We start from the raw sequence: 26,182 nt of genomic DNA, 5'->3' as shown, positions 1-26,182 counted from the left end.
CCTCCCAGAGCCCCTCACCCCCACCCCAGAGAGGTTTGTGGCCATCAGTCAGGTAGGAGCAGCACCAAGCTCCCCCCCCCCCCCCATGCAAATAAGGTTTCTCCAGAGCTCTCAGAGCAAGTCAATGAGAAATACTCCTTATCAATCCTTGACCCACCCCAAAACTGTGTATAAGAATCCTATCTGGAAGGATTAAAGGTGGGTGAGAACTATTCCGTTGTCCGAGAGCACTTCTGTTCCTAAGAGCTGTAACACTTGGGAAGAGGTCTGCGCTCTTCAAAATACCACCTGAAGCTCTGCCACAAGTGAGGAGACTCAGTGCAGGGTGGCAGAGTAACCAAGTAACTGGGAAGGCATAGCAGAGGCAGAGGTGGAACCAATCTCAGCAGAGGAAGTGACTTTCCTCCCTGTCTACACTTGCTTCCCTTTGCTGGAACTCTCACACCAGGCCGGGCCAGGGATCTCCGTGGAAAACCTCTGGTGCACAGGCCCACACTCTCCGAGAAGACTCACATAACCACAAAACTCAACATCACACCAAAACAATCCAAAACAAATGAAGTAAACTAAAATACTGTATGTGCCTATTCTTAGGTCTTTTCTATTTTGCCATGCAGAATAATAACCCAGAATTCCCATGGAGCCCATGTTAGACAGAATTTGAGTATCCTGTGAGGCGTATTAGAGCAATATATCTTTATACCACCTTAACATAGTTGATTCACATTTCTATCTGTACCTACTTATAAGCAGGCAGCTAGTCAAAACAGAATTTAAACCTAGAATTCCTGTGGAGCCCTCGTTAGACAGGATTTGAGTATCCTGTAAGGTGTATTAGAGCAGTATAATTTAATACCATCTTTAAAGAAATTAATTCAAACTTTCACTAATACCTGCCTATAGGAAGCAATTAGTTTTTACTTGTTAAACTCTCTGCCTAGAGCAGCCATCTTGTTATACTGTTTATCTGTTCGGCTTTCTGCCTGGAGCCACAGACATTTATTTTACCAATACCTGTTCACTGCCATCTCTACTTGAAGTCAGTGACTAATTTTCCCTATCCTAGTTCTGAACCGCAGGCAAAATTCCCCACGTGATTTGGACAAAATCTGTATATAAATCTATCCTAAAAGCAAATAATCCCAATTTTATAAATTCACAGTTAATCAATTTCTGCCTTAAGAATTAGGCAACTTCCATTCTACAGCTCTCTGACTCAGAGTAGCCTGCATTTCCCACAGCAGCAGACCTCAGAACCTGCCAGCAGTTTCTTTGTTTCAATTCCTGAGCTTGAGTTGAGTGCATGTGACTCATCTCACATGACTCCTCACAGTGCTGCCTTGCTACTTACTTAAAAAAAGAAAATAAATAAAATGAAATTCAAACTCTCAGGCTAATAATCTTAAATTTCTAATGGATTCTTACCCAACATGTTGGTTTGCCACCTGTTGCAGGAAATATTAAAAAATAAGAACGGGCACATGCCCACGCTTGTGCCTCTGCCCCGGCAGCCTGGCCAGCCATGCACTGGTGGACAATGGACGACCTGTTTTTATCTCATGGAGATTCTAACACTGAGCTCCACAATCTTTCCACTCAGCTCCCTAGGTTCCTACTGGTGGGTCACGAGTACACCAGCCCTGTGCTTCAAATCCCCCCACGGCCTTTGTGGAGCATATCTGGCAAACCCATGCTTTGCTGCCGTACCTTTCTCTCTTGAACCCTGATGAGCCTCCCGTGTGAAGGAAAACGCAACACAAACTTAGTTCTGAAACAATGGTGTAACTCAATCTCTGGGAGCAACAACCAAAACCTAATCTTGCAAACCTTATTAAAATCTGATTCTTCCTGTGGCGAATCCTTGTGGATCCAGCATGATACCAAGAAACTCTAGCAGCTACATCTTACCCCTCTGCTTTCCCATTCCAAAAGGGTTAAAAGAGTTTAATATGAAATAACTCAGGTTTTTTAAACTTGAAGCTTATTTTTTGGTCAGTTTTGGCTTCTGAAAGCACATTTTTGTGGGATATCTAGACAACACCATCAGTTTGTGTCCAGATTCACACAAAAGTATTATTCAGGAATTATTTATTTAATAGTATCACATGCCCTTCTATGTGAGGGCTCTTGCAGAACAACTCATTTTATTTTCCATGTTTTTATGACCTACCACCATTTTGTTTAGATCAAAATGGCTATGTCTAGACATTTAAATTCAGACTGTACATTTTAAAAAAATTTTTCAAATACTTTAGCATTTACTACTTGTAATTTTATCACATTATTAAATTGAGCACCTTTATTACTTTAATTCAGATAGATTACCAATCCCACCTTTGGCAAAAAGGAAAGGATTTAAAAAACTTTTTTTCTGTCTCTTACATTTTTATTTTTTAAAAGACTGAAAATAAGATTCAAAGGCTAATTATAGGCATAGAATATAGCTTGGTGGTAGATAATCCCTTACTTAGCATACATGGGTGGGGTGGGACAGGGAATTTTAAAAAAAGAACAGTAGAGCAATGTGGTTTATAAGATACTGAATTTCTTAGTTTTTTTATCTTTAAAATCAATTATATAAGCATGACACTTATAATATTTTAATAAAACATTTATATTTATAGAGTCACTTAATACACTATATATGACATAGCAAACAAAAGGAAGGAAAAAGATACTTTCCCTACACAATTCATGACATATACCTGTTGCACAGTCTCTGGTATTTGCTTCACAAAGTTTTAAAAGGTAAAAATCTTATATAAAAACAGTTATTTTTTTTATAGTCAAGGGCTTTCAAATTACATACCATGATGTTCTGTTTACCAATGTATATTGCATAGAAATGGTTTTATCAAACACTTTAATATTTAAAAAAACATTAAGAAACCAGTTTTTAAATGGCTGCTACACTTTAAACTTGCTAATTCAAGATTCATTTATACTTTTAAAATATACATCCTGTAGGTATGAAAGTTTATTCTCTCTCTCTCTCTCCCTCTCCCTCCCTCTCTCCCTCTCCCCCTCTCCCTCTCCCCCTTCCCCCCCCCCTCTCCCTCCCCCCCTTTCTCTTTCTTTTCTAAGACAGGGTTTTTCTGTGTAGTTCTTGCTGTCCTAGAACTTGCTCCTTAGACCAGGCTGGCCTTAAACTCCACCTGCCTCTGCCTTCCTGCTGGGATTAAAAGCATCTGACACCACCACCTGGCCTAAATTTATATTTTCAAATGTGATTGCTGTAAGAACTATCCCATTGATATATTTTGGTAAACTAAGCTACCTTTAAAAAAAAAAAAGTTGTGTCCTGGCGAGATGATTTTTTTTTTTTTTTTAAGAAACAAGGACAGTAATGAAGTCAGCATTTTTTAAGTACCACTACAAAGACATACATAAGGCATCACAGAAATAATAAAGTGCATAAAACAGATGAAGCTTCCTTCTTTCTTTCTTTCTCTCTCTCTCTCTTTTGTCTCTAGTGCAGGGATCCGGTACTCAAATACTTTTAGACTGTCTTATTCAAGTGCTTCTTTATGTAATTTATCCTTTAACTTGAACATTCTGTTCCTGAAAAAAAAAAAGACATTTTAAGGTATTAATTTTGACCTCATGACCTATTATAATTTTTAAAATACATGGAATTCTATAGTCACTCCCTTACCCCATTCTAAATCTTACACACACACACACACACACACACACACACACACACACACACACAAATATATATATCCTCAGGATCATAAAATATTTAATGTTTATAAGCTTAAAAATTACTGAATGTTAATACAGAATACATTAATATCTATAATTGGAATCACAGAACAAATCCTTCCTAGGTAACACCTATAATTAATTTAAAAAATCTTTATGTTTATCCTTTACCTAGCCATCATAACACTTAAAAATAAGAAGGAAGGGATGGTGGTGGCACATACCTTTAATCCCAGTTCTCAGGAGGCAGAGACAGGTAGATTTCTGAGTTTGAGGCTTCCCTGGTCTACAGAATGAGTTACAGGACAGCCAGAGTCACACAGGAAAACCCTGTCTGAAAAGAAAACAAACAAAAAACAAAATAAAACAAACAAAAACCCCCAACCAAACAAAAGAGAAACCTAAAGTGAAGAAGTCAAACAAATTAACTTGAGGATCTTTTCTTTGAATGGCAAGAAAGTGTGACACAGAAGCTTCTCCTTCATGACAGAATGTAGAATTTAGTATAATCTTGGTAACTCAGCAGCCTGGTTATTCAGGTAATTGTGGCTCTTTGTTATGAATTCACCTTTCATTGCAGGTGCTGACTAAGCATGCTTTCTGGTCTATCTTTGGTAAAGATGATTCATTTCTTGGAGACATTTATCATTTTTCAAAAATGGAACTTAACCCTATTTTTGCATCATTTAAACTATCTTGCTCTTAATGGCCATTCAGGCTGGTTTTTCTTATACATTTTCTACTATATATTTGTTTAAAATATTGATGACTGAAGCGATAGCTCAGCAGTTAGAGCACTTGTTGTTCTTTCAAAGAACCTGAGTTTGTACACAGTGTTCATACATACTTGCAGGTAAAACACTTATGCACATAAATAAAAATGTAAAACTCCTTATTTTAAAATTGGTGCATCTTATTATTACTATTTTCTACCCTGTTTAAAATTAAAAACTTCACACACATCCCTACCAGCCCTCTTTCATCCCTTTTATTTTTTATTTTTCTGCTAAATGCCTTCATAACAGATACACCTTTTATTGTCTTTTTTATTGCCCAAGGGAGCCCTGTATTTCTTGCTTCTAGAACATTATCTGGAACACTATTTGTAAAGTGAATAGATGGAGAAACAAGAATTTACTGGGGTTCAGATGCCGTGTTGTCTTTTGTAAGTTAGTTATGTTAATAAGGAAATAGACTGTAGAGGGTTAGTTTGTCTAATACTCACTTTATAAATGGTAGAGCTAAAATTAGATGTTGAATCATTTGTGTCAGGTTGTACGCTCTTAATTTCAATGAAGATTGTATGATTTATTGAATTCATTCTTTTTAAACAGGAAGAAGAGAATTTATCCAAAGATTAAAACTTGAAGCAACTTTAAATGTGCATGATGGCTGTGTAAGTAATGGTTAACTCTTAACTATAAATGGCTTTAATAATGTCTGTAATAAATTTCTGATGAAATGTCCTAATCTTCCTAGAATGGATTAAACTGACTTTTAAGAATGGGAAAATAGGTAAGTTATGATGACACACAGTTTTAATCCTTGTATGTGGGAAGCCAAGGCAGGTAATAATCTTGATTTCAAGGCCAACCTGACTCACAAAGTGAGTTCTAGACCAGCCAGGGCTATACAGTGAGACCCTGCCCCCATCCATCTTCCTACCACACCCCCCTATGAAAGAAAGAAAGAGAGGGAGAGAGAGAGAGAGAGAGAGAGAGAGAGAGAGAGAGAGAGAGAGAGAGAGAGAAAGGTTAAGAAAAGAAACAAGGGGGTTAGTGAGTGGTGGGAATAAAGGTTTTCAATTAAAGCATTAAAGTGTGCTAGATGGGTATTTGTAATCCCAGTACATGTGAGAAAAAGACCAGAGGATCAGGAATTCAAGGTCATCTTCAGCTATGTAGTGTTCAAGGCCAGCCTGAGACACACACAAACACATAACAAAACACAAGTATATTTGAAATTTTTTCCCTTTGAGAATTTTATACAGTATGTTTTGAACATATTCACATACACACATCTGTGCTCCAGCACATTTTTTAATTTAGAAAAGTGTGTGCAAGGTTTGGTTTTGTGGTGTCTGAAGGCCACGTGCATTTTCTCATAAGGCTTCCATTTTAATAACTCTACTGAAGTTGCTTGTATGAAGGTATTTATGATTCTCATATCTCTATAGAGTCCAAGCTTGCTTCTTAGAAATTTAACTCATTAGAATTTCTCCTCACCATTGAAATGCTTTTCTGCTAATACTATGTTTTTGTTTTCCCTCTGCCTCATTGACCTGCTTTGTTTGTGTCTTCTTGGCTTACTGGTCTTCTTCTTTAAAATAATTTTCTAAACCTTGTCTCAAAAACAAAACAGTTTCTAAAATTACATTTAGATTCTGTGTGTGTGTGTGTGAGAGAGAGAGAGAGAGAGAGAGAGAGAGAGAGAGAGAGGGAGAGAGAAAAGAGAAGAGAGAGAGAGAGAAGATAGAAGAGAGAATTCTTCTGAACTGGAACTCACTGCAGGCTGAGCTATCGTTGAGTCCGTTATCTGTCACAGCTTCTCAAGTGTGAGGATTTTAGGCATGCACCCCATACCTGGCTTCTATCTTATATATTTTACATCTTATAACCGGAACTCTCTTCCACAGCTCTGTGAAGCTTACTTTCATTTATCCCTCTTTGAAGTGTTACTTAACAGGAAAACCTTCCCTAATTGAACAGTATACTTAATCCACGTCTTTATGCTAGCTTTTCTCATTGTTTACTATATGTCATTATAGCATATATGAACATATATATTCATAGTCAACAAACTGGCCCCTACCCCTATTCACACATTTAGACTGAGACACCTCTTCAGAGATTTTCTTCAGGAAGATACTAAATGAATAAAATATCCAGGAGAATAAATATCCAGGAATTCTTAGCATGTTGGTTACTTAGGAATTGTTCACTGAAGAGGGTAAGAGTGTGCTATATGCCGGGTTTTATAAGACCAAACCTTTTACCACATCCAAAGAAAGATTTTCAAATGTTAGTTGCAAATAAATTTGGTATTATCTATATTTCTGGCCTTTAATTTTTTCTTTTAGGTCTTACTGTGTTCTCAGGTATTTTGGAGAAGAAAGTAAACTTTCTCACCACTTCAGGCCTCCTTTTTATTTGCCTTTAAACCTGATTCATTATTTGAGTGGGCATAAAATTCTAGATTGGACATTATTATGTTACTCAGTAATATTACAGGCTATAAATGTGCAGCCTTGCATCTAGTGTAGCTGATAAGAATGTCTAATCAGTTTTTAAGTTGATTTTGTCAATTAACTTATTTGCATTACAATTTTGATGGAGATTTTAGAAGGCTTATTGATGTAGTTGACTTCACTTTTATAGATGATATTGGGCACTTTCAGAGACCATAGGTAACGGTACTTAGTTAAAATGTACACTTTGGTGAATTTAAATGTATGTATATATTGGTGAAGCCATCAACTCAGCTAATAAGTATTAACCACCTGCAATGAGCAATTCACCCTTTCATGTCTCATTACCGTAATTACCCCTAGTCAATCCCTTGGTAAATTTATTTTCATTTTTAGGCTGATCCTGGTGATAGTGGGTTATCAGTTAATTGTAGTGTTATTTATATTTTCTAGAATTTTAATCAGTGGAATCATCTACCACTTTCCCACTATGCCACAGATGAAGCTCAAAGCCCTGTGCTTGCTGCTCAAGTGTTCTACTACTGAGCTGTGCACCTCTGGCCCTGCATTATTTTGGTGTTTAACTTCTTACTTAGAATTACTAAGTTTAGACTTAACTTAGAATAATCATTTTGTGGTTCATTGTTGTTGAGGATGTCAAGTAGTTATTTGTTATTGCTGAGTGTTCATTGTATAGGTATACTGTAATTTGACTATTCACCTGCTGATGGACATTGTTTCTTACTGGAGACTAGGAAGTTATACTGGTTTTTTATTCTTCTTGATAGATACTAGGAGTAGAATAAATAAATCATATAGTAGATGTATATTTTTGTTTGTTCCGTTTTACATTAAAAAAAACAAAAACGGGGTTTTTTGGTTTTTCAAGACAGGGTGTCTGTGTAGCCTTGGCTGTTCTGGAACTCACTCTGCAGACCAGGCTGCCTAGGTCTGCCTGCCTCTATCTCTGCCTCCTGAGTGCTGGCATTAAAGTTGTGTGCCACCACTGCCCCTGCTTGATAAGGCCTTGCTTGATAGGTAGCCCTGGTTAACCTAGATCTTGCTCTGTGGCCTATATGTTTGTCCTTGGAAGTCAGAGGCATTGCATCCTCTTAGAGCTGGAGTCAGTTACAAGTCATTGAGAGAGGATCAGAGTAGGTGCTGGCAACTCTGGTCTTCTAGAAGAGCAGCCAGTGTTCTTAATGTTGATTTTTCTTTCTAGCCATATTATTTTCTCTATATGGATCCAAATTTTCCCACCTGTTAATTTTCCCTTTCTCTAAAGAACTTCTTAAACATTTCTTGCACGGCCATTTTCCTAGAGACAAATGTTCTCAATTTTTGTTTGTTGGAGAGCATCTTTATTTAGTGTAATTTTGAAAGGGTGAGTACAGATTTTCTTGTGAATGTTTGTTGTCTCTCAGCACTTTAATTTCATTCTGTACTTCTTATTTGCATTTCTGAGAAGTCAGATGACATTATTATCTTATCCTCTATGGATAAGGATTTTCTTCTGGCTTCTTTCAGATTGTTTTCTTTATCTTTGATTTTCTTTAGCTTGAAAGATACTCATTTATTTGTTATGTAAGAAACACAGTTCTCACCTCAAAACCCAACAAGAGTTTATTCTGGAGCCAGATATGAATGATGGTGGCCCAGGAACACAGATTTAGACATCCCTGAATTCCATGGTCAATGCAGTAACTGTTTCCTGAAATCTTTATAGTAACAGAAAAAAGACAATTGTAAGTCAGAAGACACTTAAAAAATATGTCAGCGGTCAGGTGAGCATAGTAAAGTGGGGGAAAGCGCGGTCTCAGGCTGTCTCTAGGTTTTAGGTGTTACCTGATCATTGTTAGCTTTGGGTTGGTGGAAGCTAAGTTAACACATTTGAAAAAAAAGATTTATTTATTATTATATGTAAGTACACTGTAGCTGTCTTCACACACACCAGAAGAGGGCATCAGATCCCATTACCGAAGGTTGTGAGCCACCATGTGGTTGCTGGGAATTGAACTCAGGATCTCTAGGAAGAACAGTCAGTGCTCTTAACCACTGCGCCATCTCCCCAGCTCAGTTAATACTTTCTAAAAGTTTTCCCCTGATAGTCACAAGGATGTTAGATCAGAAAAGTGTGGGCAAGGGATAGCTACAAAGGGAGCTAAAGATAGCCCAAAGTAAATTGTAATCAGATGTGGGACCTGTAGTGCTCCAGCCCCTGCACATCACTGAGGATCTGATCAGGCAACCAGCTTTTGTGGCCTCTTTCCAGGACTTTCTTCGAATACTTGATGCTCTTTGGTTATTTGTTCTTCTCAGCTTCCTCTGAGTACCCTGAATCTGTACTTAGCTGATACTATTTTGAAGGCAATTCTGTCATTATTTCAAATATTTCTGCCCTTTCTTACGTTAGTCTTTTGGTGTTTTCCATTAAACATGGATCATGTACCTTTTGTGTTTGTATCACAGTCCTTGGATATTCTAGTGGCTTCCCCTCTCCCATACCCCAAACTTTGTTTCCTTTGTGGTTTTAAAGGTTTCTGTATATCCCAAAGTCATTTCTTCAACTATATCAATATGTTATTGAGCCTATCAAAGCCATCTTCACTTGTGTTAGTTTCTTTTTGATGTCTAGCATTACTCTACTGTTCTTTTTAAGAATCACCCTGTCTGCTTTAGATCTCCTATTCTCATCTATCGTCTACTTTATCAGCGCCCTTAGTGTGTTGTAATTCAAGTTTTCTTGCCTAGGGATTGTTCCCTGCAGAGCTTTCAGTTCCTCTCAAGTCAGGACACCTGGTGTCCTGGTGGTAGCAGTTTGTCTGGAGGATCCAAGAACAATTGTTGATTTTTCTAGTAGTTTCTTGAGCCTTTTAGCGTATAACAGTGATTTCAGGCCTTTTGTATGTGAATTGAGAACTGAAGTCTGGTTTCAACCTATAAACTTTCTTTCATTGATAGTAGTTTTACTAGTGTTGTAAATTTTGTAACACTGGTAAGTGAAAGACGGCTTACTTCTTTTTATGTCCAATTTGTTTATGCTTCTTTTCTGTTTTTTCTTTTTTTAGGTTAATACAATCTGTTGGAATGACACTGGAGAATATATTTTATCTGGCTCTGATGACACTAAACTTGTAATTAGTAATCCATACAGCAGAAAGGTAAAGTGGCTAAATATGTATAATTTAATGTTAAAGAAGCTAGCAAAAAGGGAATTGTAATCATAGGATATGCATTTATATTAGACTATCATCTTCATTAAACTTAATTATGTAATTTAGACATTGTCACATGTAGGTACCACAGTTTCCTTTGGGATATGTGAGGTTTTTTCTTGTGTGGTCAGTTGGTGGTTTTTGAGGCAGGATCTCACTATGTAGCTCTGGCTATCCTGGAACTCACTATGTAGACCAGGCTGGCCTTGAACTCACAGAGATACCATGCCTCTGCCTCCTGTGGGCTGAGATTAAAGGTATGCAAAACTATGCACTGTTGGAATATTTAACATTTAAGTTTTCAGTGTGCTTTAGACTCTACAAGAGTTAAATGTTCTTTACTTTATCCAAGTGGACAATAGGCAAATAATCTCTCTCTCTTTTTTTTATTTTTTTTTATTTTTTGAGACAGGGTTTCTCTGTGTAGCCCTGGCTGTCCTGGAACTCACTTTGTAGACCAGGCTGGCCTCAAACTTAGAAATCCGCCTGCCTCTGCCTCCCAAGTGCTGGGATTAAAGGCGTGCACCACCACACCCGGCTCAAATAATATCTCAATAACTTTATTAGAACAAAAAAAGACATTGTGGGGTTTTTTCTAAAACATAAAGGTGTTTGAGTGAATTCTACTTACTGCTATTTATTTGTAACATATTGGAAATAACTTTTTGCTGGCATAGACCTACAATCCTGACACTTTGGAGGTAGAGGCAGAAGGATCTTAAGTTTTAGTCTGGGATACAGTATCAAGACTGTGCCCCAAACTAGCAATAACTTTGCTCCCTGTGGGCTCATACAATAGTATTTATAGTTTACTGTTTGTGAAGCAAAGCACTATCCAAATTACAGCTGTTTTTTGATATTTAAGAGCACTTCAAAGAGTAAATATTCACAACAAAACTAATAGCATACATTATTTAAATTGTATTACAAGTTTTCCAAATGAATTGTGGTTTGAATCTCAATAAATCTTTGAATATTATAACATTCTATATGTAACATCTTAGGGCCCTTTCAGGTATTTTAATTTTAAATATTTAGAAGAAATATTAGAAATAGAAAGGAATTTTATAATTTTGCAGACGATAACGATAAAAAGTAGTACTCTTTTGTTAAGAATATATGACTGCTTATAATTATGTTAAACATGAATGTATCTTACCAGGAAAATAAATTAATGCTATGAATTACATTTTTTGTATATTTTAGGTTTTGACAACCATCCGTTCAGGGCATCGAGCAAATATATTTAGTGCAAAGTTTTTGCCGTGCACAGATGATAAGCAGATTGTGTCTTGCTCTGGAGATGGAGTCATATTTTATACTAACATTGAGCAAGATGCAGAAACTAACAGACAGTGCCAATTTACGTGCCATTATGGAACTACTTATGAGGTACAGGGTTGTGATTATATGTGTAAATGCATGCTTTTGTGTAAGTGTGTAGATGTGTCTGCATTTGTTTACACGTGCACCTACATTTTTAGGTATAGCAATCATTGGTAGATTGTACTTGAGCATTGCACCTGAGCATTTCTGAAAGTTTATCATGGTAGATTTTGTGGATAAACTTAAAAATTAAAATTCTAGTATTAGTGTTGTAAGATAAATTTGCAATTAAAAACCATGTCTTAGTCAGATTCTAGCTTTTCCACCCTTTTGTATTTATTTATTTTTAAATTAACTTTACATTAGCATATCAAAATCATGGGTTTTATTGTGGCAGGTGCCAGCTTTTAAATACACTATTTTTACTTTGTTGTATGGGTTTGTAGTAGGTTTTGTTCTCTGAAATATACTGCCTTACAGGGATTCATTCCTGTTATCCTTACCAAGTAAGTTTATTTTTTGTTGTAACACAAATTAAAAAAAAATTTTTTTTTTTTGTTTTGAGACAGGGTATCACTTTGTAGCCCTTACTGGCCTGAAACTTGCTTTGTAGATCATCCTGGTCCTGAAGTCACATAAATTCACCTGCCTCTGCCTCCCAAGTGCTGGGATTAAAGGTGTATACCACCACCCCTGGCCTCCCTAAACTCTGTCCCCATCCCTGTCCTGCCCCACTCCCCTAACCCAGATATGTTAATTGGCTTTTTGAGTCAGAGTTTCCTGTAGTTCTCATGGTTTTAAGCTTGCTGGGTAGCTGCAGCTGACCTTGAGTTCCTGGTCCTCTTGCCTGTCTTTTGTGTACAGGGATTATAGGCAGAGGCCAGAACCCCAGGCTTGAGTCTCTCTCCTCACTCACCTTGCAGCCCCAGCTGGACTAAAGCTCATTATGTATGCTAGGCTGACCTGGAACTCAAGATATGTCTTCCTTTACCTCCCAAGTGTTGAGATTAAAGGTATGTGCCACCGTGCCTGGATAGCTTGAACCTTTAAAAATTCCAATAATATACTGATTCTAGAGAGTGTGTTTGGGGCTGGAGAAATGACTCAGTGCTTAAGAGCCCTCGTTGCTCTTCCAGAGGACCCAGGCTCAGCTGCCAGCTCCCAGGTGGCGTTCTTAGCTGTCTGCAGCTCCAGTTCTAGGGACTCTGACACCCCATACAAACATATACGCAGCCAAAACCCAAGTGCACGTAAAAGCAAACAAGAGTGTGTTTTCCCTTCTTCCATAATTTTGTTATTGTTTCTGTTTGTTTAGTGATTTCCTGGGACTGATTTTATAGATTTTTGTATTGATCTTTGTGTGTAGTCACTAAATCTCTATGTCAACAGCCAGACTGACACATTTCCTAATTTGCTTTGAATTCCTAGTCTGTGTCAAAGGTCATCCGTTAGAAATGTTTTAGTGATTCATATTGTAATTGCGTGAGTGAAACTTGTTTTTCCAAACTAATGAACTAATTAAAGGAATTAAATAAGTTGTATGAATAATACTTTAGGAAAGATGTGGTCCTAAGATTTTGGTTTATGGGCTGGAGAGATGGCTCAAAGGTTAAGAACACTGACCACTTTTCCAGAGGTCCTGAATCCCAGAAGCGATGTGGTGGCTCACAACCATCTCTAATGAGATCTGGTGCCTTTTTCTAGCCTGCAGGCAGAACACTGTATACATAATAAATAAATAAATCTTTAAAAAAATTGGTTTGTAGACATAGTATACAAAGTGAAAAAAATGACATTTTATTTAATAAAGTCATTAGACCTGAGTCAGCAACAAATTGCAAATACATTTACTGATAAAATGACTTAATAAGTAAGTAATTCAACACTGCTAACTCGCTAATGGGATACAGTAATCCCGTTTCTCACAAATGTGAAATGAGTCAAAAGTCACAGCTTCCATGCACCATGTATTCCATTCGCTGGTATTAATGTGCTTTTTATAATTGCCTTATTTATGCCTTACTATTTTGTGTTGATTGTAAACTTGTTCAGTAATAGCAAAGAAATATCAATACTTAAGTTTTAGAGAAACCAATACAGTATATCTATACATTTAGGTTTAAACAACACAAGTTTATTGTCTAATAATTCTGGAAGTCAGGAATCTAACATGAGTCTTGCTGGGCTCCAATCCAAGTGTTAATGGGTCTGCAAGCCTCCTGCCTTTACCTTCGCCACCTCTGTAACCTTTACATTTGTTTTGGATTAGGGTTCCTTACTACATCTTTTAAGTCAACAGTCTTCAAAGCATTCTTTTTCTGTTGGACTTTTTCCATTATCATGTAGTCGTTTCTGAAAGATACAATCTTGCCTCTCTCTTTGATTCTTAAAGACGCCTATAATTATTTTAGGTCCATTGGATAAGTCAGTATAATCTTTCTACTTCATTATCTTTAATTTAAACATAGTTACAAAGTTTGGAAAATTTTACATGAAGTTATATTAATATAATTTCAAAGTAACTAATGATTTTAAGAGGCTATTGTGTCTCTTCATATTCTATTTGAAATCGCTTTTGGTAAGTCATAGATAGTTATATAGATAGTTTTCATGGATGTATGAAACAGTAGCAATGTGTTTCAAAGTCACCTGTTTAATTGTGCAGTAGTGTTTCTTGTACTTTTGTTTCATCTTCAGATTATGACTGTACCAAACGACCCTTACACCTTTCTGTCCTGTGGTGAAGATGGAACTGTTAGGTGGTTTGACACACGCATCAAAACCAGTTGCACAAAAGAAGACTGTAAAGATGTAAGAATCCAAGTTTTATACAAGTGATGTGCAAAATGTTATGATTCAGTTAGATATATTTGGTGATAATTTTGTTATGCTAAAATTTTAATCACAAAATTTTTAATTTAAGTTTAATGAAGTAGAGAAACTTCTGTTTCAGTTGTACATTTAAATATATTTCTAGGTGGTAATTAGATGACTCAATTTGTAAAGTACTTGTGCAAAGTGTAAGGACCTGAATTTTAAACTCTAGTGCCCATGTAAAACTTGGCCTGGCAGTGTGCATCTGTGATCCTATAGGTAGATCAATGGAGCTCATTAGTCAGCCACCTAACTGAAATGGTGAGGTTCCGGGCTAGTGAGAGACTCTGTGTCCAGTAATAGGGTATAGAGCCATTGAGGAAGACCTCTGGCATCAACGTCTGGCTTCATCTATACTCAGTCATGTGCATGCATGTGCACATACACATGCAGACATGTATAAACACATATACATATGCAAAAGTAAATGTGACAGTTTTTCCAGTATTATAAAAACCTGGAGAATTTATCAGTAGACAGTTTGCAAAACAGCAGTGGTAAAAGTGGGTGAAAACTTAGTATCTTTAACTCCGTCTTTTATTTTCTTTATTTTTGGATTGTTTTCAAGACAGGATGTTTCTATGTAGCCCTGTCAGTCCTGGAACTTACTCTTTAGACTAGGCTGTCCTCAGACTCCTGTCTCTGCCTCTGAAGTGCTGAGATTAAAGGTATGAGCCACTACCGCTTGGCTCTATCCATCTTTTTTTTTTTTAATTTTTTTTAAAAATTAGGTATTTTCTTCATTTACATTTCCAATGCTACCCCATAAGTCCCCCGAACCCTCCCCCAACCCCCCCCCCCCCCACTTCTTGGCCCTGGAGTTCTCCTTTACTGAGGCATATAAATTTTGCAAGACCAATGGGCCTCTCTTTCCACTGATGGCCGACTAGGCCATCTTCTGATACATATGCAGCTAGAGACACAAGCTCCAGGGGGTACTGGTTAGTTCATATTGTTGTTCCACCTATAGGGTTGCAGACCCCTTTAGCTCCTTGGGTACCTTCTCTAGTTCCTCCATTGGGGGCCCTGTGATCCATCCAATATCTGACTATGAGCATCCACTTCTGTGTTTGCTAGGCCCCGGCATAGCCTCACAAGAGATAGCTATATCAGTGTCCTTTCAGCAAAATCTTGCTAGTGTGTGCAATGGTGTCAGTGTTTGGAGGCTGATTATGGGATGGATCCCCGGGTATGGCAGTCTCTAGATGGTCCATCCTTTCGTCTCAGCTCCAATCTTTGTCTCTGTAACTCCTTCCATGGTGTTTTGTCTACACTTTGGTCTTCGTTCTTCTTGAGTTTCATGTGTTTTGCAAATTGTATCTTGTATCTTTGGGTATTCTAAGTTTCTGGGCTAATATCCACTTATCAGTGAGTACATATCATGTGAGCTCTTTTGTGATTGGGTTACCTCACTAAGGATGATGCCCTCCAGGTCCATCCATTTGCCTAGGAATTTCATGAATTCATTCATTTTAATAGCTGAGTAGTACTCCATTGTGTAAATGTACCACATTTTCTGTATCCATTCCTCTGTTGAGGGACATCTGGGTTCTTTCCAGCTTCTGGCTATTATAAATAAGGCTGCTATGAACATAGTTGAGCATGTGTTCTTTTTACCAGTTGGAACATCTTCTGGATATATGCCCAGGAGAGGTATTGTGGGATCCTCCAGTAGTACTATGTCCAATTTTCTGAGGAACTGCCAGACTGATTTCCAGAGTGGTTGTACAAGCTTGCAATCCCACCAACAATGGAGGAGTGTTCCTCTTTCTCCACATCCACGCCAGCATCTGCTCTCACCTGAATTTTTTATCTTAGCCATTCTGGCTGGTGTGAGGTGGACTCTCAGGATTGTTTTGAGTTGCATTTCCCTGATGATTAAGGATGCTGAACATTTTTTTCAGGTGCTTCTCAGCCATTCGGTATTCCTCAGGTGAGAATTCTTTGTTTAGCTCTGAGCCCCATTTTTTAATGGGGTTATTTGATTTTTCTGGAGTCCACCTTCTTGAGTTCTTTATATGTATTGGATATTAGTCCCCTATCTGATTTAGGCTAGGTAAAGATCCTTTCCCAATCGGTTGGTGGCCTTTTTGTCTTATTGACAGTGTCTTTTGCCTTACAGAAGCTTTTCAGTTTCATGAGGTCCCATTTGTCAATTCTCGATCTTACAGCACAAGCCATTGCTGTTCTATTCAGGAATTTTTCCCCTGTGCCCATATCTTCGAGGCTTTCCCCCACTTTCTCCTCTATAAGTTTCACTGTCTCTGGTTTTATGTGGAGTTCCTTGATCCACTTAGATTTGACCTTAATACAAGGAGATAGGAATGGATTAATTCACATTCTTCTACATGATAACCGCCAGTTGTACCAGCACCATTTGTTGAAAATGCTGTCTTTTTTCCACTGGATGGTTTTAGCTCCCTTGTCAAAGATCAAGTGACCATAGGTGTGTGGGTTCATTTCTGGGTCTTAAATTCTATTTCCTTGGTCTACTTGTCTGTCTATATACCAGTACCGTGCAGTTTTTAATCACAATTGCTCTGTAGTACAGCTTTAGGTCAGGCATGGTGATTCCCCCAGAGTTCGTTTATCCTTGAGAAGAGTTTTTGCTATCCTAGGTTTTTTTGTTATTCCAGATGAATTTGCAGATTGCCCTTTCTAATTCATTGAAGAATTGAGTTGAAATTTTGATAGGGATTGCATTGAATCTGTAGATTGCTTTTGGCAAGATAATCATTTTTACTATATTGATCCTGCCTATCCATGAGCATGGGAGATCTTTCCATCTTCTGAGATCTTCTTTAATTTCTTTCTTCAGAGACTTGAAGTTCTTATCATACAGATCTTTCACTTCCTTAGTTAGAGTCATGCCAAGGTATTTTATATTATTTGTGACCATTGAGAAGGGTGTTGTTTCACTAATTTCTCTCTCAGCCTGTTTATCCTTTGTGTAGAGAAAGGCCATTGACTTGTTTGAGTTAATTTTATATCCAGTTTAGGAGTTCTCTGGTGGAATTTTTGGGGTCACTTATATATACTAACATATTATCTGCAAAAAGTGATATTTTGACTTCTTTCTTTCCAATTTGTATCCCCTTTATCTCCTTTTGATGTCGAATTGCTCTGGCTAGGACTTCAAGTACAATGTTGAATAGGTATGGAGAGAATGGACAGCCTTGTCTAGTCCCTGATTTTAGTGGGATGGCTTCCAGCTTCTCACCATTTACTTTGACGTTGGCTACTGGTTTGCTGTAGATTGCTTTTATCATGTTTAGGTATGGGCCTTGAATGCCTGATCTTTCCAAGACCTTTATTATGAATGGGTGTTTGATTTTGTCAAATGATTTCTCAGCATCTAACGAGATGATCATGTGGTTTTTGTCTTTGAGATTGTTTATATAATGGATTACATTGATGGATTTTCGTATATTAAACCATCCCTGCATCCCTGGAATGAAACCTACTTGGTCAGGATGGATGATTGTTTTGATGTGTTCTTGGATTTGGTTAGTGAGAATTTTATTGAGTATTTTTGCATTGGTATTCATAAGGGAAATTGGTCTGAAGTTCTCTATCTTTGTTGGGTCTTTCTGTGGTTTAGGTATCAGAGTAATAGTGGCTTCATAGAATGAATTGGGTAGAGTACTTTCTGCTTCTGTTTTGTGGAATATTTTGTGAAGAACTGGAATTAGATCTTCTTTGAAGGTCTGGTAGAACTCTGCACTAAACCCATCTGGTCCTGGGCTTTTTTTGGTTGGGAGACTATTAATGACTGCTTCTATTTCTTTAGGGGATATAGGACTGTTTAGATCATTAACCTGATCCTGATTTAACTTTGTTACCTGGTATCTGTGTAGAAATTTGTCCATTTCATCCAGGTTTTCCAGTTTTGTTGAGTATAGCCTTTTTGTAGAAGGATCTGATGGTGTTTTGGATTTCTTCAGGATCTGTTGTTATGTCTCCCTTTTCATTTCTGATTTTGTTAATTAGGATGCTGTCCCTGTGTCTCTAGTGAGTCTGGCTAAGGGTTTATCTATCTTGTTGATTTTCTCAAAGAACCAGCTCCTCCTTTGGTTGATTCTTTGAATAGTTCTTCTTGTTTCCACTTGGTTGATTTTGCCCCTGAGTTTGATTATTTCCTTCCATCTACTCTTCTTGGGTGAATGTACTTCCTTTTGTTCTAGAGCTTTTAGGTGTATTGTTAAGCTGTTAGTGTGTGCTCTCTCTAGTTTCTTTTTGGAGGCACTCAGAGCTATGAGTTTCCCTCTTAGAAATGCTTTCATTGTGTCCCATAAGTTTGGGTATGTTGTGGCTTCATTTTCATTAAACTCTATAAAGTCTTTAATTTCTTTCTTTATTCCTTCCTTGACCAAGGTATCATTGAGAAGAGTGTTGTTCAGTTTCCAGGTGAATGTTGGCTTTCTATTATTTATGTTGTTATTGAAGATCAGCCTTGGTCCATGGTGATCTGATAGGATGCATGGGACAATTTCAATATTTTTGTATCTGTTGAGGCCTCTTGTGACCAATTACATGATCAGTTTTGGAGAAGGTACCATAAGGTGCTGAGAAGAAGGTGTATCCTTTTGTTTTAGGATAAAATGTTCTGTAGATATCTGTTAAATCCCTTTGTTTCATAACTTTTGTTAGTTTCACTGTGTCCCTGTTTAGTTTCTGTTTCTACGATCTGTCCATTGATGAAACTAGTGTGTGGAAGTCTCCCACTATTATTGTGTGAGGTGCAATGTGTGCTTTGAGCTTTACTAAAGTCTCTTTAATGAATGTGGCTGCCCTTGCATTTGGAGCATAGACATTCAGAATTGAGAGTTCCTCTTGGAAGATTTTACCTTTGATGAGTATGAAGTGCCCCTCCTTGTCTTTTTTGATAACTTTGGGTTACAAGTCGAATTTTATTAGATATTAGAATGGCTACTCCAGTTTGTTTCTTCAGACCATTTGCTTGGAAAATTGTTTTCCAGCCATTCACTGTGAGGTAGTGTCTGTCTTTTCCCCTGAAATGGGTTTCCTGTAAGCAGCAAAATGTTGGGTTCTATTTGTGTAGCCAGTCTGTTAGTCTATGTCTTTTTATTGGGGCACTGAGTCCATTGATATTAAGAGATATTAAGGAAAAGTAATTGTTGCTTCCTAATATTTTTGTTGTTAGAGTTGGCATTCTGTTCTTGTGGCTGTCTTCTTTTAGGTTTGTTGAAGGATTACTTTCTTGCTTTTTCTAGGACGTGGTTTCTGTCCTTGTATTAGGTTTTTTTCTGTTATTATCCTTTGGAGGGCTGAATTCGTGGAAAGATAATGTGTGAATTTGGTTTTGTCATGGAATACTTTGGTTTCTTCATCTATGGTAATTGAAAGTTTGGCTGGGTATAGTAGCCTGGGCTGGCATTTATGTTCTCTTAGTGTCTGTATAATATCTGTCCAGGATCTTCTGGCTTTTATAGTCTTTATACGTTACTTGACTGTTTTCCCTTTCTACTTTTAATATTCTATCTTTATTTAGTGCATTTGTTGTTCTGATTATTATGTGTCAGGAGGAATTTCTTTTCTGGTCCAGTCTATTTCGAGTTCTGTATGCTTCTTGTATGTTCATGGGCATCTATTCTTTAGGATTGGGAAGTTTTCTTCTATAATTTTGTTGAAGATATTTGCTGGCCCTTTAAAAATCTTCATTCTCATCTACTCCTATTATCCATAGGTTTGGTCTTCTCATTGTGTCCTGGATTTCCTGGATGTTTTGAGTTAGGTTTCCAGGAAAGGTGGACAGATATCTAGTGTTCGGACTTGCCTCCTGGCATAAGATGAAGGCCTGAAACAGGGCTTGTCCCAAAATCTGTGTAGCTTCTGTAGTCCATACTCTCACCTGCACAGACTAGTCTCGATGGAATCTGGAACCCAAGATGGCATATTTGCATTTTGCATTTTCTTTGATTCTTGTACCAATGTTCTCTATGGAATCCTCTGCACCTGAGATTTTCTCTTCCATCTCTTGTATTCTGTTGCTGATGGTCTCATCTATGTTTTCAGATTTCTTTTCTAGGGTTTCTATCTCCAGCGTTGCCTCACTTTGGGTTTTCTTTATTGTGTCTACTTCCCTTTTTAGGTCTAGTATGGTTTTGTTCATTTCCATCACCTGCTTGGATGTGTTTTCCTGTTTTTCTTTAAGGACTTCTACCTGTTTGGTTGTATTTTCCTGTTTTTCTTTAAGGACTTGTAATTCTTTAGCAGTGTTCTCCTGGATTTCTTTAAGTGAGTTATTAAAGTCCTTCTTGATGTCCTCTACCATCATCATGAGATATGCTTTTAAATCCGGGTGTAGCTTTTCGGGTGTGTTGGGGTGCCCAGGTCTGGCTGAGGTGGGAGTGCTGGGTTCTGATGATGGTGAGTGGTCTTGGTTTCTGTTAGTAAGATTCTTATGTTTGCCTTTCACCATCTGGTAATCTCTAGAGTTGGTTTTTATAGTTGTCTCTGGTTAGAGATTGTTCCTCTCGTGATTCTGTTAGCCTCTATCAGCAGACCTGGAAGACTAGATCTCTCCCGAGTTTCAGTGGTTAGAGCACTCTCTCCAGGCAAGCTCTCCCCTTGCATGGAAGGTGGACAGATATCTAGTGTTCGGACCTGCCTCCTGGCATAAGATGAAGGCCTGAAACAGGGCTTGTCCCAAAATCTGTGTAGCTTCTGTAGTCCATATTCTCACCTGTGCAGACTAGTCTCGATGGAATCTGGAACCCAAGTTGGCTCTTCTAGATGCTGTGGTAAAGCCCTCCAGGGTGGGGGGCTTTACCTCTCCTCTGGCAGAGAAGGTATCTGGATGTCTGGAGCCCGAAATGTGGTCTGCCCCAGAAGCTCTGTGGCTTCTGTCTGTCCCAGAACCTGTTAGCCTCTGCAGTCCACACTCTCACCTGCCTAGACTAGTCTTGGTGGATTTCGGGAACCCTAGCTCTATCCATCTTTTAAAAGAAGATTTTATTTTGTTTTGACTTTTAAAGAAATAGCATTTTATCAGTGTGTTACCAATCAAATTTAGTCCATGTCTCAAAAACCTGTTTACTTACTTTTTATAAATTAATAATATTTAAAACTTATAAAAGGCCTGAAAAAGTCTTTTGGCCCCAGAGAGCTTTGTTCAAGAGTTCTCTGGCATATAGTATGTAGAGAACAGTAAATCTTCAGAGAGTTGGTGAAGTGGTCAATGAAATAAAGAAATTATTCACTTTGTTTTTACTAAAAAGTACCAGAAACAAAACAAAGCCAAGAATCATTCCTAATCACGCTGATTACCTGCTAAGTAGCCAGTGAATCCACACTGGAAAAAAAAAAAAAAAAGAATATGCCCTTGAAACTGATGAAGCAGAAAACAAAAAGTAGGAACAAATTTTGAACACAAAATTTTCATCTCTTTAGATATGTTTTATATATATGTGTGTGTGTGTGCGCGCGCGCACACACACACACACACACACACACACACACACATATACATAAAGGCATATACACACTGAATAGAAAACTCTGAAATAAGTTTTAAATATTGGGTCTTTTGGGACCAGGGGTTTAGTTCAGTGGTAGCTAGCATGCCAAAGGCCCTGTGTTTGAACCTCAGTATTGAGGAAAAATGTGTATACATAATATCTTCATAGACACATTTTATATACATTTTCCCAAAGAATTAAAAGCTGTTTTTAATATTGTGGAGTGTACCCCTCGAGAATAAAAGCTACTAGGGAGAGAGAACCCCTTCTCCCTGAGGAGTGGCCCAGAGGGGAGGGGGCAAGTAGACCACCTGAGAAGGAAGCCGAAAGGGACCCTGTGCAGACTCAGGGCAGTGAACATCATCAGTGCTGGGACCCATGAGCACTGTTAGTGGAACAGGACCAGGGTGGAACTGGCTCCAGATATATAAATGAGAAGGGCAAGAGGGTTGAACAGTGAGGGGCTCCAGGCTTCCTAGTGAACGGTGGGCACTAAAACTCATTCTTCCAAATGCCTGTAAACCAGGTCTTGGTCCATACTTTAGGAAGACACAGGTACGCTTTTCTAAATGACATTCTCATAATAATACAAGGATGAAGAAGCGGAAGAATTATTTTCTTGGTAAAGCTTATCATGTGTAGTCAAAGAGTATAAAGAAAGTCTGGTGACTGTGGAATAATTCCCAACTACCAAGTTGTTTGAATCATGAACTTCGTAAATGTATGTAATACGAATAATATTGTGAACTTCCCTTTTGACTAAATATGTTAGAAATAAATTCTAACAGTCTTTAAAAATCAATTACAAGAAAACCATTTTGTTGTGTTTTCCCTTTTTGTTTTTGCTGACTGAACTAGAATGTCTGAGGTAGGTTATTTTCTTATAATTAAGTGGAAAATGCTTTAAAAGTAGACTATTCACGTTTATATAGCTATATGTACCTGGTCTTGCATCTGTCTTTTCTAGGATATTTTAATCAACTGTAGGCGTGCTGCCACATCTGTGGCTATTTGTCCCCCAGTACCATATTACCTTGCTGTGGGTTGTTCTGACAGCTCAGTACGGATTTATGATCGGCGAATGCTGGGCACAAGAGCTACAGGTGAGGAAATATTAAGCAAAATTTGAGACTGTTCAAAGAAATCTTTATAATATTTTTACATTTACATAGTTTTTAACTTTCTTGCATTATTTAAATAATATAGATTATTCTTTTTTTTTTTTTTTTTTTTTCCATTTTTTATTAGGTATTTAGCTCATTTACATTTCCAATGCTATACCAAAAGACCCCCTTACCCACCCACCCCCACTCCCCTACCCACCCACTCCCCCCCTTTGGCCCTGGCGTTCCCCTGTACCGGGGCACACAAAGTCTGCGTGTCCAATGGGCCTCTCTTTCCAGTGATGGCCGACTAGGCCATCTTTTGATACATATGCAGCTAGAGTCAAGAGCTCAGGGGTACTGGTTAGTTCATAATGTTGTTCCACCTATAGGGTTGAAGATCCCTTTAGCTCCTTGGATACTTTCTCTAGCTCCTCCATTGGGAGCCCTGTGATCCATCCATTAGCTGACTGTGAGCATCCACTTCTGTGTTTGCTAGGCCCCGGCATAGTCTCACAAGAGACAGCTACATCTGGGTCCTTTCAGTAAAATCTTGCTAGTGTATGCAATGGTGTCAGCATTTGGAAGCTGATTATGGGGTGGATCCCTGGATATGGCAGTCTCTACATGGTCCATCCTTTCATCTCAGCTCCATACTTTGTTTCTGTAACTCCTTCCATGGGTGTTTTGTTCCCACTTCTAAGGAGGGGCATAGTGTCCACACTTCAGTCTTCATTTTTCTTGAGTTTCATGTGTTTAGGAAATTGTATCTTATATCGTGGGTATCCTAGGTTTTGGGCTAGTATCCACTTATCAGTGAGTACATATTGTGTGAGTTCCTTTGTGATTGTGTTACCTCACTCAGGATGATGCTCTCCAGGTCCATCCATTTGGCTAGGAATTTCATAAATTCATTCTTTTTAATAGCTGAGTAGTACTCCATTGTGTAGATGTACCACATTTTCTGTATCCATTCCTCTGTTGAGGGGCATCTGGGTTCTTTCCAGTTTCTGGCTATTATAAATAAGGCTGCTATGAACATAGTGGAGCATGTGTCCTTCTTACCAGTTGGGGCTTCTTCTGGATATATGCCCAGGAGAGGTATTGCTGGATCCTCCGGTAGTACTATGTCCAATTTTCTGAGGAACCGCCAGACTGATTTCCAGAGTGGTTGTACAAGCCTGCAATCCCACCAACAATGGAGGAGTGTTCCTCTTTCTCCACATCCTCGCCAGCATCTGCTGTCACCTGAATTTTTGATCTTAGCCATTCTCACTGGTGTGAGGTGGAATCTCAGGGTTGTTTTGATTTGCATTTCCCTGATGATTAAGGATGTTGAACATTTTTTCAGGTGCTTCTCTGCCATTCGGTATTCCTCAGGTGAGAATTCTTTGTTCAGTTCTGAGCCCCATTTTTTAAGGGGGTTATTTGATTTTCTGAGGTCCACCTTCTTGAGTTCTTTATATATGTTGGATATTAGTCCCCTATCTGATTTAGGATAGGTAAAGATCCTTTCCCAGTCTGTTGGTGGTCTTTTTGTCTTATAGACAGTGTCTTTTGCCTTGCAGAAACTTTGGAGTTTCATTAGGTCCCATTTGTCAATTCTCGATCTTACAGCACAAGCCATTGCTGTTCTGTTCAGGAATTTTTCCCCTGTGCCCATATCTTCAAGGCTTTTCCCCACTTTCTCCTCTATAAGTTTCAGTGTCTCTGGTTTTATGTGAAGTTCCTTGATCCACTTAGATTTGACCTTAGTACAAGGAGATAAGTATGGATCGATTCCCATTCTTCTACATGATAACAACCAGTTGTGCCAGCACCAATTGTTGAAAATGCTGTCTTTCTTCCACTGGATGGTTTTGGCTCCCTTGTCGAAGATCAAGTGACCATAGGTGTGTGGGTTCATTTCTGGGTCTTCAATTCTATTCCATTGGTCCACTTGTCTGTCTCTATACCAGTACCATGCAGTTTTTATCACAATTGCTCTGTAGTAAAGCTTTAGGTCAGGCATGGTGATTCCACCAGAGGTTCTTTTATCCTTGAGAAGAGTTTTTGCTATCCTCGGTTTTTTGTTATTCCAAATGAATTTGCAAATTGCTCCTTCTAGTTCGTTGAAGAATTGAGTTGGAATTTTAATGGGGATTGCATTGAATCTGTAGATTGCTTTTGGCAAGATAGCCATTTTTACAATGTTGGTCCTGCCAATCCATGAGCATGGGAGATCTTTCCATCTTCTGAGATCTTCTTTAATTTCTTTCTTCAGGGACTTGAAGTTTTTATCATACAGATCTTTCACTTCCTTCGTTAGAGTCACGCCGAGATATTTTATATTATTTGTGGCTATTGAGAAGGGTGTTGTTTCCCTAATTTCTTTCTCAGCCTGTTTATTCTTTGTGTAGAGAAAGGCCATTGACTTGTTTGAGTTAATTTTATATCCAGCTACTTCACCGAAGCTGTTTATCAGGTTTAGGAGTTCTCTGTTGGAATTTTTAGGGTCACTTATATATACTATCATATCATCTGCAAAAAGTGATATTTTGACTTCCTCTTTTCCAATTTGTATCCCCTTGATCTCCTTTTGTTGTCGAATTGCTCTGGCTAATACTTCAAGTACTATGTTGAAAAGGTAGGGGGAAAGTGGGCAGCCTTGTCTAGTCCCTGATTTTAGTGGGATTGCTTCCAGCTTCTCTCCATTTACTTTGATGTTGGCTACTGGTTTGCTGTAGATTGCTTTTATCATGTTTAGGTATTGGCCTTGAATTCCTGATCTTTCCAGAACTTTTATCATGAATGGGTGTTGGATCTTGTCAAATGCTTTTTCTGCATCTAACGAGATGATCATGTGGTTTTTGTCTTTGAGTTTGTTTATATAATGGATTACATTGATGGATTTTCGTATATTAAACCATCCCTGCATCCCTGGAATAAAACCTACTTGGTCAGGATGGATGATTGCTTTAATGTGTTCTTGGATTCGGTTAGCGAGAATTTTATTAAGAATTTTTGCATCGATGTTCATAAGAGAAATTGGTCTGAAGTTCTCTATCTTTGTTGGATCTTTCTGTGGTTTAGGTATCAGAGTAATAGTGGCTTCATAAAATGAGTTGGGTAGAATACCTTCTACTTCTATCTTGTGAAAAAGTTTGTGCAGAACTGGAGTTAGATCTTCTTTGAAGGTCTGATAGAACTCTGCACTAAACCCGTCTGGTCCTGGGCTTTTTTTGGCTGGGAGACTATTAATAACTGCTTCTATTTCTTTAGGGGATATGGGACTGTTTAGAAGGTCAA

At 38.1% G+C, this 26,182-nt stretch overlaps 1 protein-coding gene across 11 annotated transcripts in view; it reads left to right on the top strand.

Annotated features, from left to right (window-relative positions):
* Nucleotides 1-26,182, top strand: part of Dcaf6 (DDB1 and CUL4 associated factor 6) — a 131,407-nt gene that overhangs the window by 26,549 nt on the left and 78,676 nt on the right. For 10 of the 11 annotated variants that reach the window (XR_373618.2, XR_001778389.2, XR_865654.2 and 7 more), the window contains exons 2-6: nt 5,043-5,104; nt 9,964-10,056; nt 11,317-11,502; nt 14,134-14,247; nt 22,759-22,894. Coding sequence is in view for 7 of the 11 variants with exons in the window: in XM_006497004.2 (XP_006497067.1) it covers nt 5,043-5,104; nt 9,964-10,056; nt 11,317-11,502; nt 14,134-14,247; nt 22,759-22,894 (591 nt within the window). In the remaining 4 variants the exon portion in view is untranslated. Of the gene's footprint in view, nt 1-5,042; nt 5,105-9,963; nt 10,057-11,316; nt 11,503-14,133; nt 14,248-22,758; nt 22,895-26,182 lie in introns of those variants that run through there. The other variant, XM_006497006.3, reaches the window with a different exon arrangement.

Source organism: Mus musculus, chromosome 1 (genome assembly GCF_000001635.26).
Source record: "Mus musculus strain C57BL/6J chromosome 1, GRCm38.p6 C57BL/6J".
Classification (NCBI taxonomy): domain Eukaryota; kingdom Metazoa; phylum Chordata; class Mammalia; order Rodentia; family Muridae; genus Mus; species Mus musculus.
This window is presented reverse-complemented; position numbering and strand designations above follow the sequence as displayed.